The following is a 13,841-nucleotide window of genomic DNA, read 5'->3' on the forward strand; positions in this document are numbered from 1 at the left end:
TACATGGGAACACTTACAAAAATATGTCAGTTTCAAGGGAAATGCAGTTAACTTTGGTACATGGTATATAAGGGAAAGGTTTTATTCTCCAGTGATTAAAACCAGAAAACTGGTGGCCAGAACTTTGGGGGCCAGATCCTCAACTGATATAAACTGTCAGTCAATGGAGCTCTGGTATTTATGCCATCTGAGGATTGGGCCCTGGGAGTCTACTTCCAGCTCTGTCACTGATTCTTGGTACAACCTTGGGCAAGTCATTTAACCTCTCTTGCCTCATTTTAGCCATCTGTAACACAAGTATAAAAATATATATGTCCTGGAGGTATTAGGGGAATTTTATTAACTAGCAATTGTAATACACTTAAGATTCTTAGACCATGAGAGGTATATAAGAATTATTACTCTGCAAAGTGAAAGATTTAGCTGCAATATATAGCGATGGATGACAGACAAATAATGTAGCTAGATTATCATTTTCTTATTAAACGTACACATGGCAAAGTAAATTCCACAAGTGCACAGACCAGCCATAAACATTAATGCAAAGATATTGAATTCAAAGGATTTACAACAGATGGAGCTATATATTTCACTTTGATCAACTTTCACATTGCGTTTAAAGGTAGCATGTATATCGAGGCAGGGAAAAATAATCGGTGGATAATAGCACTACCCACTCACGGATTGCATATAGTCACTAGGAAGGCATTTTAGAAATGATTGTAATAAGCTCTCTTGAAGATTATCTTTGCAAGTTAATACCCGTAGCAATGCTACAGGAAGAAAGGTTTGATAATCTGTAAATTACCTACATACATGTTAATAATATCTAAGGACAGAGGCGTTGGTCAAGTCTGAGACTGTTGCAAATGTACAAGCAATTACATGTGGCATTACTTTCAGCTCCTAGTAGTCCAAGTCCACCCACTCATACATTCACAGTGCTCAAATCCTGCACTTCATACTCGCATGACTCCTAAGGCCTGTAGAACTTTGGACCTACATTTTTGGGCCTCAATTCCACAGTTAGATTCACCTGATGTCAGGACCCTGCCAAGTCTGCTAAGTACTTAGGCAGTATCCTTATCCACTGCACCACAACAGTGTACTGAAATGCTACCTCAACCTTAGTGCTAAAGGCCTACAGACCCACAGCAGCCATACCGCAGGCCCCTCATTGGATGGACTGGCAGCACGCTCATTAGGTACCAGGACTATTTAAAGACCCCAACAGGAAGAGGATGGAAGCTATCTGAGCAACAGACCATTGCCTGCTGGTTGCTGCCTAGATCGCCTTGCCTGACTCTGCCTTGCCAAACCTCACCTCCCCAGCCAGCTGATCTAGCCCCTTGGATTGGATCTTCTGGGTACAGACTCTTGTGAGAATGCCAACCATTGCCCCAGACTGCCTCTGATACCGATTGACCTACTGGCAACCTGACCACCCCCACACACTTGACTGGTGCTTTGGACTGACCCTAGTCCACCTTGGCCACCAGGCATTACACCTGAACAGTCCTAAATGCAGGATCAGGGCCACATACTGCAATAAATGTTGCAATTTTTTTTTTTGTTCCTAACTCTATCCTTATCTACTGTACTATTAAAAACCACAGGCTGAGTTCCATTGCTGCCAGCATTATATCATATCTAGGGACCAGATCCTGCACTGTTGAAGTCAGTGGAAGTTTTGCACTTACACCACTGGAAGCAGGATTGGGCCAGTATTAGTGACAGATCCCTAGAGATACTTACTACCTGCAGGATTTAGGTGGAAAAGGATGGTCCAATGGTTAAGTACTTCCCTACCTCAGTGGGGTATTGTGGAGGATAACTACATTAAAGAGTGTGAGTTGTGCAGATTCTGCTGTAAGGGGGGCCATTTAAAAGTACCCAAGATAGCCCATTAAACTTTCTGCTCTGATTCCATCTATCACACATTTATTGAAAGATAACCCACAGTTCTCTCTTCCCTATCACCTTCCTTTGTTTATGTGCATGTCTAAGTTTGTCCATTTTAGATTGTAAACTCTTGGGGACAGAGATCCAGGCCCTGGTTCTCTGTGTTTCATTGTGCTTCTGCTACTTCCCCATCGCTGATGTTCTGCAAGAGAAGTGACTGGGGAACACTGTAAAATGGATCCATGCATCAGCTATTCACCTGTTGAGCCACCAGTTCAAATGCTTAAAATCATAAGTGAAAAGGAGCTCGATAAATCTTATTGTAAAACTGACATTTATCCACCTCTGAAAATGCATGATTCAGCAAAATTATTTCTGGAAGCTTACATAAGGCTTGTTGCCCCAATATACCTGATTCTACATGCTGGTAAACCTTCACCTTCCTAAACTCAACATCTACTCCTTTTTAAAAGTGACTGGGAGAGAAAAGTAGGCTCCTGTTTTCTAACAATCACTGTCTGTATGTTTTCGGCTTGTCAAACTGTCTCTTAAGATTTCTTTATAACAAGCAAATACAGTCTCTTAGCATGAAAATAACATTATTCGAAACAGAATGGTTTCTCCTGAAAAAGTAAATGTAGCACAGAAATTTCTCAGCATGGGAAAATATGCAGACAACAGATACGTACAGAAATTTTGTCAGTTTATTTCAAAATTGGAGGTTTTATAAAATAAAATTTTAAACTATTCACTCTTGCATCCTAGTCTGATTACAGAGCAAATTTCCAAAAGTAATCTCTTTTTGCTATTTGTAGCAACTATACACAAAACATTTTAATTTCTCTTAATTTTTCCTTCACAAAAATCAGCTTTGAACGATAATTGCAAACATTCAGGGTGGAGCACTGACCAAGAAAATATTCAGAAGTATTTATATATAAACTTCATTGTCTTTTAAATACATATGTCCTTTTTAATACCATTTATAGTTTCAAATTCTCCTCGCTATTCAATAAAATGCAAGTGTGTGTGTGTCTATAAAACAAACAGGGCCAAGTTGTGCACTCAGTTATCTCCCTGGAACAAGTCAATGGGGAGACGGGTCTAGCAATCAGATCAGTGGAGTTGCATTAATGTAACCAAATTAAAGAATTTGACACAGTGATGCTGCATAAGCTTTGTTATTAGGGGATATAGTTAAGACTTCTCCACAAATACAAACTGGATAATTTATTTATGAGGATCTCCAGCAAAGTATGATCAGGGCCATATATTTGAACAACTTACACAGAGTTGGTTTGATGGTGAGGCAGCAAACACATTTAAATAACCAGCATCCTTGACAATTAGCCAAAGAAAGGGAGCTAATTAAAAATAAATGTACATTCATTTAAGTTTGCTGATGCATGTTTACTTCTGGCACAAAAGTCCCTCTAACTCCTTCAGCAACCTAGCACTTTACATATTAAAATTTAAACTGGAAAACAGTAACAAAGGTAAGTTAAGTAAGTTCATCCTCATTTTACAGGTAAGAGTAAGATAGCTGAAAGTGTTGGCATATCTGAAGCACCAGTTAAGTTATGGCCCGTCAATTATAATGAGATCACAAAAGAAAGAAGATGGTCTGATTCTTATAATTAAAAACAGAAGGGTTTGACTAAACAAAAATACATTATTCCATGTTCAAAAAAAAAAAAAAAAAGTGAAGAGACTGGATCACTGATTTCTAAGGATGGATTTAGTCATCGGGATGAGATTCTCCACCCGTCATCGTTTTGAGGGCACCTAACCAGACATCATTATTATTTATTTGTTACCATAGCACCAAGGAGTCCCAGTCATGGACTAGAACCTCATTGGGCTAGGCCCTGTACAAACACAAAACAATGAGTTGGGCCCCTCCCCAAAGAATTTACAAGAAGTCCCACTAAAACTAATGAGGCTACTTGTGGAGTAAGGTACCACAGAACATGAGCAAGGTTATCAGAATCTGGTCCTTGTTCAATGGGCATGTTTTTGTATTCTCGTGAGGTGAAATTGTTTCCCATTCCCCGGCAGTAAAACCACAAATCAGGCTCTTAGTGCCATTTTATTTCCTTCTCATATAGAAGTTAAAAATATAGTAACCACCACTTAAAGGGTGATTTCATATCCCTTAAGCAGAGATAGCTATTGCTAACGTAAGCCTAATGTTTCCTTCAGAGTGTGAAAATAAAGTGTAATTCTCATTTTCTTTTACCAGCAATAACCATTGGCTGGAAAGGGGACAGCAGAAATTCTACAGAAGAAGAAGGACGCTTTTTCTGACAAAGAGTTCAGAGTGAAAGAACAATGCTTTGATGGTCACTCAAGAAATGAACATGGCTTTAGCTCTTGAGAGTAAAGGGATCATCCAAGGTTCCTAAAAATAAGAAGCATGATTCCATTTCCCTCCCATGCCTTATTGTTGGGTTCTGTTTAAAATATGTGGGAAAGTATCATCAGAATGCCTAATTCATTTATATCAAATTAATACCTAAAGATCCACCCCTTCACTATACAGCTTTGGCAGTTTTGCGCTGTTAAAAAAAAAGAAAAGAAAACAAAACAAAAGTGCAACTCGTATTCTTATTGAAGAGAGGATTATAACAATTAAAAATTAGATGTCATTGAAGTAGCATTATCACTGACACACAGTATTGCTTCTTGAAAAAAAATCGTTTTTACTGCAGTGTTAAGGTGGCAAAGTAAATAAATAAGGACATTAGGAAATGGAAAATGTAAGGTTCCTACAGCAATGCTAACCTGTCCCACCTTCACTCCTGCATTTTGTGGGCTTTCAGATACCCACATAAACTGTGCAATCTTAATATTGCATTTGCACATTTTTGCATTTAATTTCCCTGTTTTTCTTCTCTTGTGGCTGGGGGGCGGAGGGGAGAGAAGAGGTAAAAAGTCTCCATTAACTTGCTTGAAAGACTAAGGTTCTGATCCTGCAACTCTTATTCATGCAAACAAATCATCTTGTTCACACCGGGAGACTCACTGAACTGAGTGAGACTATTAAGTGAATAAGGACCTCAGTGAACTGGCTCTTAAAGTGGCAGGTGCTCTTATTCTGCATTATGGTATATGTACTTAAAATTGATTTAAAGCCACCATAAAGTTCTGATCTTGCAAGCTGCTGAATGCCAACATGTCCTATTGACTTCAATGGAAGTTGAGGACACTTAGATCTCATAGGACACACTCAGTGCCTTGGCAGGATTTAGCCCTAAATCCTTAAAGCTGTCACAGATTAATCGACTATTAGATTACATTGCTAAGTGCTCACTTATAAAAGACCCCCATTTCTTTAAGGTCCTGGTCCTGCAATTGGATCAGTGGAGGTGAACTCCTGCACCTGCGTGAAGTCCCACTGAAATCAATGGGGCACTGTACATCTGTACAAAATCAGAATAAATTCATTGACATCAATAGAGTTATTCCGGATTTACATTTCTTTAGATGAGAGCAGTGTTTTGAGCAATGCATGGAAAATTTCAGCCCCAAAAATGATTATTTTAAAAAGCTAAGGATGCAGTGAAGAAAAGTGGGTCATCACTTAGCCTATTTTGCAACCTTAACAACAAGTTTTACCACAAAACAAAAACTGTAAAGCATCTGTTTTAAAGATTGTATTGTATACAGTTTTATATGCTCATTCACCATATTTTTCAAGACTACTATTCATTGACTCACCTGACTCATATTTGCAGTTATTTTGTCATGTCTGTAAATTATGCATGAAATTGCATTACTTTTTTAATATTAATTTTCATGATTTACAATGATTAATAAGTATAACATTCATACAATTATACAGATACTCAAAATGTTTTTACAGCTTTCAAATATAGATAAAATAAATCACTGTGATACAAAATAATATTTCATCTTTAAAACAGTTTTTCTTAGCTGAACTTTTAAGCTTTCAATAAGATTCTGTAGACACTTCAATTACACTGTAGAAATTCCACTAAAATAAGTTTTAGAGCTCAATCCATCAAAAATATTGATGGTATTTAAAATGGGACTGTATTTTTTAAGGCTACACAAATGAAACTATTATGCATCACACCCATGTTGCTGACCCATTATTATCTATTTGGTGAGGGGTGAATTAATTTTCAGTTTGATAATGTGTATGCCTAATTTTGCAGCTGAAAATGGAGTAAGAATCTGCCAGATAATTTGTATGAAATTTCCTCCTTAAATATCAAAACCTTTTTTATATAGGCCCAGATTATTAAAGGTAATTAGGCATTGCTGCACTCAGCGTCACAATGCCTAATTGATTTAGAGCCTACATATCATTTTCAAAAAGGATTTAGGCATACATGAATCAAAATCTGAGGCCCCAATTCAGGAACACATCCCTGTTCAGGAAGGGCACTTAAGTAAGTACATGCCTAGGTTTAAGCGTATGCTTAAATGGTTCCCTGAATCAGGGCTTAGTTAAGTGCCTAAATATGGATTTGTGTGTCTAACTTTAGACACTCAGATTGATAACTTTGGCATCAGTGACTAGATCAATGTTACACACCTAGGAACAGAATTGAAGAATCCTAGTCCTCTGCTTTAATCACCCACTTTTAATCTCTCCTCATTTCTGCCAACCTACATTCTTACTGTTGCTGACATTGCCCACCAGGTATTAAAACATCATATACCCCTGGCTAGTCCTGCATTCTTCAGGCAAAACTCTCATGAACTTAAATGGGAGTTTTTCCAAAGTAAAGACTTCAAGATCAGCCTCCCAGGTTGCAACATACCAATAGAGTACACAACATCTAATTACAGGTAAAATGCCTTGGTACATTTTAAGTATGCTGCATGTGGAATGATCGGTCAGATAAGGAGTTCCTTAAGGAGTTCATCAGAGGTTAATCACACCAGTAAGAATCACCTTTTGTTCTTTACTCTTGGTCCCCTTATTTAACAGCTGAATAATTTTGTAGCAGTGAAAACAGCTCAATAAATCCTGGGTCCATCTAGAACTGTACACATCCTATTAACACAAAGGGACATAACCCAAGCCCCACCTCTGTTCATGGGATAGCTTTGATAGCATTGTTTAATCTGAATGATCTGTTATTAACTGTATGATGTTTAAGACAACAGCTGCAGACTATATGAGGTTTAATCTGCATGATCTGTTGCTTGAGTAGATATCAATCAGTAGGGTGGAATGGAAAATAATATAGCTGTCCTTGTGGCCATGTATTTCCTGGCAAGGATGAAAGCTTATGTCCAAATAAATGTTAGTCTCTAAGGTGCCACAAGAACTCCTTGTTGTTTTTGCTTATACCGACTAACACGGCTACCACTACGAAAACAGACACTACTGGCATTAAGCTGTGTTATATAGTTTCTGAGTTATCATAATGATCTTTATGGATGACATTGTTTATTTCCTTGAGACATCCAATGAGCTCCTCAAGGTGAGATGAGGTTTTTGGGGAGGGATGTTTGGTTTCTTTGTTATAACAATGCCAGCTTTCTGAATATTTGGGAAACAGGAGATTATATCCAAGTTCCAAGCGATTTCTCTTGACGCTCAAGAGTCTTGGAAGAACCAGAAAGAGCATGATAAAATAACCTATTCAAGAATTTGTCATGAAGAGAAGGAGTCTCCCTGTAGCATTAACCAAATGTTACAGAGAAGTGAAGTCTTTTGCCCTAAATTACTGTATAGTGTTACTGTGTGTGTTAAACAGCTGCTATACTCTACCTCAGAGTTGACTGCACTTCAGAAGTGGGTGCAGTGATTCTCATTGTGCAAAGGGATCCTCTGGGAGAAAATGTACTAGTTCAACACAAGATATTTATCTAAATATGAAGATTCCAGAATTGTAATTGTGTGGGTCACTGAAACCTAAAATGTTTGAGTCAGTGCGAAGTGATGGAAACATATGCAAGCATGGCTATGAGTTTTTCTTCTTCAGACTATCACCAGGTTCAACCATCACTGGAATTCGTGGCCTCTTACTGTCTATTTTTTAAGTATTCAGCCATTTTGACTTCACAAATTACATCTGTTCAGCATACAACTATAGTAAGGCATGTACCTATGCCATGCCCAGAGTCCTAGTCCATTGTGATATCAGAGGTGACTCAACCAATCACTGCCCTTACACTACTGCTAACTTGCATCCAACAATTTGATTGGTTGTATAGGGAGACTGCACAGATGATGGATTACTTGGCCCAGCTGCCATACCCGTGCAACAGCACAGGCTTTTGGCCACCAGTTATTAAATAACCCATCAGACTTCAGGGATAGCTGCATGAAGTAAATGTCACAATACAAAAATCAGTTATTGTCCAATTGTTCAATCAACAAAAAGCGTACTCAGCTCACTGTCTGGTTTGTGGTACTTTTTTTTTCTTTTTTAACAAAGGCAGTGAGACTTTATCCATGATCCCCAGAGTTCCTCCAGAGAAGTGCCAGTTATGCGGGGACTTTTCTCAATTCTGTCATCTCTCTTCTAGAAATAGGCCTGAACCAAAAACTTTGGACCTACTTCCCCTCAAACTTTGGGTGAAGTCCAGATCTGAATCTGCTTCTCAAATTTATGGCTTGGACCCATCTCTACTCTCGTCTGATGTTGGCAAAGGACTAGAAGATCCTTATAATAGACAGACGGGAAGAGCCCAAGGGTGAAATCCTGGCTTCAGTGATATCAGTGGCAATATTCTTATTGACTTAAATGGGCCAGGATTTCACCCCAAGTGTTTAAACTATCATCCTATGCAGCATTATCCTCTAATCCCAATTGCACCTCCAAGATGAGGTGTTACTGAAAGAGGTAACAACAAGCTAATATCAAGAACCTATACAATAGTTTAGTGCAATATGCAACTAAGGAAATACTCAGCAGACAGCAAGCCTTTAACAACTTCAAAGCATATGCAAATGAAGTGCTTAACATTCAAGTACATATATATGCCCTGTCCCCAAAGAGCTTTTATTTAAGATGAGCACTAAAAATAGCATACTGAAAGGGAATCTTAAACATACAGCCTCTAATTATAAATACCTTTTATTCTAACAAAGTTGACTGCATGCCCATGAAACACCTTTTTTTTTTTTATGAGGCACTCTGTGGTCTGATGTATGGATGTTCAAACTGAACCAGCAGCATTACACGTCCTCATCAGGGCATCGTGAAGTCAAAATGTGCCTGTGGTGGCAGATGACTACACCAGAAATACCATGGGTAGAAGTTATTGCTACTGCCAAGTAGGCGACCCCAAGCTTATACCTGATTCCCATTCTGGCTAAAAAGCTCAGTATAAGCTATAAAGGAATCACTGATGTCTTCACACGTTTACTGTCCCATTTCTATGCTGTTTTTGATCAAAAGAATAAGACCAAATGCAAGCCAGGATTTTTGCTTTTTGTCTGGCGATAGGAGTCCCTTCATATGTACTCGAGATTTTCAGAGAGAAGAAATATAGACTGCTGACATTTTTCTGGATCTATTTCTCGAGTAGTCATTTCCCCCATTGATCTCAGTGCTTATAATCCTCATGAGTTGCACTTTCACCTCAGAAGGTGACAAGCTGGGTTTTTTTTTATTATTTTTGGTGTCTTCACAGGCAGGGTCTTCACATGATCTGATAAGTGCAATTCATTGATGCAGCTGATCCAGAGGCTGAATGTAAAGGACAAGGAAGTAGATAAATCAGCAGAAGAGGCAAGAGATCCAAACTGATGTTTTCCTTCTGCTTTGGAGTGAATGATGAATCCTTTATTTTAGAGAGATGCTCCTTGAAAGATATTTTAGAGGGTGGCCTCTTTGTCCGTAGTGTATAAAAAGAAGAAATGTCAATAATCAAATATCCTCTATCAAAGTCTCTCCTTTCCTCCCTTTAAATCTCTTCTGGTAAGCAGCTACCTTGATCGTTCTTTTTTCACAGCCAATTTGCTAATATAGAGGGTACAATATCAAAAGATGAGAAGACAGCAATAAATCTGAATTCAAAAGAAAACTTGCAGAAAAGACAAACTTCATAATCATCACTTCATCTGTACCAAGGCTCAGAATAATGTTTCCTTGTACTTCGTTAATGGAAATGTATTAGCTCTCCTTCACCTTCATTCCAGACTTGGGGCAAGTTTTTCTGTTGTATATAGAATCTTATTCCTTGCTCATCACCACAGATTCTGAGTGCCTTCCAGTAATGCATGACTATACACCTATCATGTACTGTTTGTTCTCTCATATTATTCCCAGGAGAAGTGTGTGCAACAGAGTATCTTGTTTTGGTAGCATTTTAGGTTTTTAATAAATATAGCAAGATTTATATTTGCAATTCCTCTACCCAGACACAGTAACAATATGGGCCAAATTCTGATCTCAGTTACGCTGGTGTAATTCTGATGCAATTTCACTGAAGTCAATGAAGTTATAGGTGCAACTGAGATCAGCATCTGCTCCCATGTGTTTGAAAAGTCCTTTCAATTGAAAACAAAACACATGATGGAAGAATAATTGATGGAGGAAGGTTAAGCTTCTTCTACCAAAGTATTTCCACTGGAAATACAGAAAAGATCTTATTTCAAGCCCTGCCCATGTGGATGACCAAGCTTTGACACGAAGTCACACATTACCCTTCTTTCACAGCTACATGGCCCTAGGTAAATAAGTGTAGCCAGAGGAACAATTTTTGAAGAACCATTTTTGAAGAGTGGAGCTCTAAATCATCTGTGTCTCTAATAATAATTATCCATTTTATTTAGCATTTTATAAAGCAAGGCACAAATGTACAAAATTTTCATATATATCTATATCTATATATATATCTACACAATGTCACAATATAAAATGTGCTACAACGTTATAAATAGCACAATAGTAAGTTAAGACTAATCTTTGTATCAGCTTTAAAATCAGGCCCTATATTTGTCTGTGCTTCACCTGAAGGAACCGATTTATATGCATACACATGAAAAAATCAAGCCACTGTCTTTTATTATTCCCACACTCACAGAGATCAAAGTTTGTTGCTAACAAGATGCGGAAGGAGCAACAGGCAGTAGACCAGCACCCAGAGGAAAACAATGAAGTAAAATAACTCGGGTTGCTCTACACATGGAGGTTCAGAAGGTGGAATAGCATTCTCTGGAGCCTCTAAGTCTTTTTTCTTCCTACAAAAATAGAAGAGAGAGAGGTTGGGTTGGGGGAGGAAAACAACTGTAAATGTGCAGTAGATTGACTGCAGTTGTTGATGGAAAGATGGGCAGAACTGTAAGGCAGTAGTTCAATTAATCTTACAGTCCAGCCAGCTAAAGAGTGAATCAGAACTGTGAGGCACACAAGGGGGTTGTGCAGTATCACTTCTTAGGAGCCAATGCACACTACTGTTTTAAGCCTCTGACAACTTCGGGCTGATTCTCAGGTAGCATCAATCAGTGCAACTCCCACTGAAGTCACTGGAGTTATGCCAATTTATGTCAGTTGAGGTTCCACCCCTAATTGTAAACACCTATGAATATTGGGCAATGTTCAAATACGGATTTTTAATTGAAACAAAGCTAAGATTTTCAGAAATTGTGAATGACATTGGGTGTCCAACTTGAGACATCTTAAAGGGACTTCATTTTCACAGGGTAGAACCACAACTGATTTTGAAAATCAGATCCCGTTCCGGTTTCTGAAGAAGGGCACTCACAAATCACTAGTCACTTCTGAAAATGCCCTCTGAAAAGGGTCTCAAACACTTGAGTAATGAAGCCATTTATTTTGAAAGTTCTTGCCCACGTAGGTTTTGAAGAATTTAAATATACATTGATAACATACATTGGAAATCTTTTCTTGAGGGCGGGTGGATTCTCTGATGCTATTTGGTCAAAGTTCTCAAAAGTCTGAAATGAAATTTAAAGACTAACAAGAGAAACTCCAACACAGGAGCCAGCAAACAGAGCTGTAAACACGGGAGTTTGAGTGGGAGTTTGCAAGGAAGAATAAGAGAGGCAGACAGAGGAACAGACAGGCTACTGAAGGGTGTGTGGTGTTCTGGCACTCGTTGGGGGTTTGTTTTTGCTCTGGGTGGTGGTGGTTTGGTTTGGTCTGTGTTCCTTGGACTAACAGGACTTAGATGGGAAGGCTATGACAGATACAGAGGCAGCAGTGGTAGTGACCCAAGCAGTGGAAGACACAATGAAGATGACTAGATGTAGAAGCTGCGGCATATACATGATCCTGGAGGGGGTACCTGAAAAGAGTTTCGTCTGCATGAAGTGCTGCCTGGTAGAGCTGATGGAGGAAGAGATCAGAGGATTGGAGATGCAGGTGGAAACTCTGATTGAGTTTAGAAGGAGGTTCGAACAGATATTGGAGCAAAGACATGAGGAGGCTGAAGGGAAAAGCTCAGACTTGCAGATGGAAGCAGGACCAAAGAACTCTGAGGGGAGACTGCTGGGTGAGGAAAGTGGACAGTGGAAGCGTGTGACTAAGAGAAGCAGGCAGAGGAAAAGATGGGCTAGTGAAGGAGAAATAAAGCTCAGGAACAGGTTTGCAGAGTTGGAAAATGAATAAGGGGCACAGCAGGTGCTCACTGAAGGTGAGAGGGCAAGGAAGAAGAGAAGAGCAGATAGTCTTATAGGAAGAGGGGAAGAGTCAATGGAGAAAACACCACCAAATATGAGCCCGAGGAGGATACGGGATGGGTTGCAGAGGATTGCAAGGGAGAATAGAAATCGAGAGGACTTGCAGCCAGAGAGAACAGGGGATAGACCAGAGAATCGCAGCATCACCAGGAAAAGGCAGATCTACATGACTGGGGACTCCTTACTGAGAAGGACAGGCCTGTAACCAGAGCTGATCCAGAGAACAGAAGGGTGTGCTGTCTGCCGGGTGCTAAGATACAGGACGTGGACCTGAGGCTGAAGAGGATTCTAATGGGAGTAGGAAAGAATCCACTGATTGTCCTTCATGTGGGAACAAATGATACGGGTAGATTCTCGCTGGAACGTATCAAGGGAGACTATGCCCAGGCTGGGGAAGACTCTTAAGGAAATGGAGGCTCAAGTGATCTTCAGTGGGATTCTGCCTGTTTCTAGAGAAGGGCAACAAAGGTGTGACAAGATTATGATGATCAACAGATGGCTCAGGCAGTGGTGCTATAAGGAGGGCTTTGGGATGTATGGCCACTGGGAGGCATTCATGGACAGAGGACTGTTCTCTCGGGATGGACTTCACCTGAATAGGGAGGGAAATAGACTTCTAGGATGGAGACTGGCACAACTGATTAAGAGAGCATTAAACTAGAAATTTGGGGGAAATGGTTGGGAGATGTCCAGGTAATCTCCATGCTGGATTTTAACATTGAGAGGGAAGAAAATGAAGTAAGAAAGGATACAGCCGTGGGTAGGAGAATGGACATAAGGAGGAAGGGTAGTGTAGTGTAGATACTAGTCTAATAGGTGATACTGGCGGTAGAATGTCTGTACCTAATTGGGTAAAGAATGTGAGTGAAGCCAAATAGCAAAAATTAAGATGTTTGTACACCAATGCGAGGAGCCCAGGTAACAAAATGGAGGAACTAGAGCTACTGGTGCAGGAAGTGAAACCAGATATTGTAGGGATAACAGAAACCTGGTGGAATAGTCGTCATGACTGGAGTACAGGTATTGAGGGGTCTGTGCTGTTTAGGAAAGACCGAAATAAAGGTAAAGGTGGTGGAGTAGCGTTGTATATCAATGATGAGGTAGACTGTAAAGAAATAAGAAGTCATGAAATGGATAAGACAGAGTCTGTCTAGGCAAAAATCACATTGAAGAAGAAAGCTACTAGAGCCTCCCCTGGGATAGTGCTTGGGGTGTGCCATAGACCACCGGGATCTGATTTGGATATTGATAGAGACCTCTTTAATGTTTGTAATGAAGTAAATACTAATGGGAATTGTGTGAT

The 13,841-nt window shown here is 39.5% G+C and overlaps 1 protein-coding gene across 3 annotated transcripts in view; it reads right to left on the reverse strand.

The window, feature by feature from the left end:
* Positions 1–2,624: 2,624 nt before the first annotated feature.
* Positions 2,625–13,841, reverse strand: part of CLMN (calmin) — a 100,943-nt gene continuing 89,726 nt past the window's right edge. For 2 of the 3 annotated variants that reach the window (XM_073349562.2, XM_078853379.1), the window contains exon 13: positions 2,625–11,077. In XM_073349562.2, the coding sequence (XP_073205663.1) occupies positions 10,924–11,077 (154 nt within the window). In that variant the 3' untranslated portion in view covers positions 2,625–10,923. The remainder of the gene's footprint in view (positions 11,078–13,841) is intronic. The other variant, XM_073349564.2, reaches the window with a different exon arrangement.

The sequence above is a fragment of the Lepidochelys kempii genome, chromosome 6 (genome assembly GCF_965140285.1).
Source record: "Lepidochelys kempii isolate rLepKem1 chromosome 6, rLepKem1.hap1, whole genome shotgun sequence".
Lineage (NCBI taxonomy): Eukaryota > Metazoa > Chordata > Testudines > Cheloniidae > Lepidochelys > Lepidochelys kempii.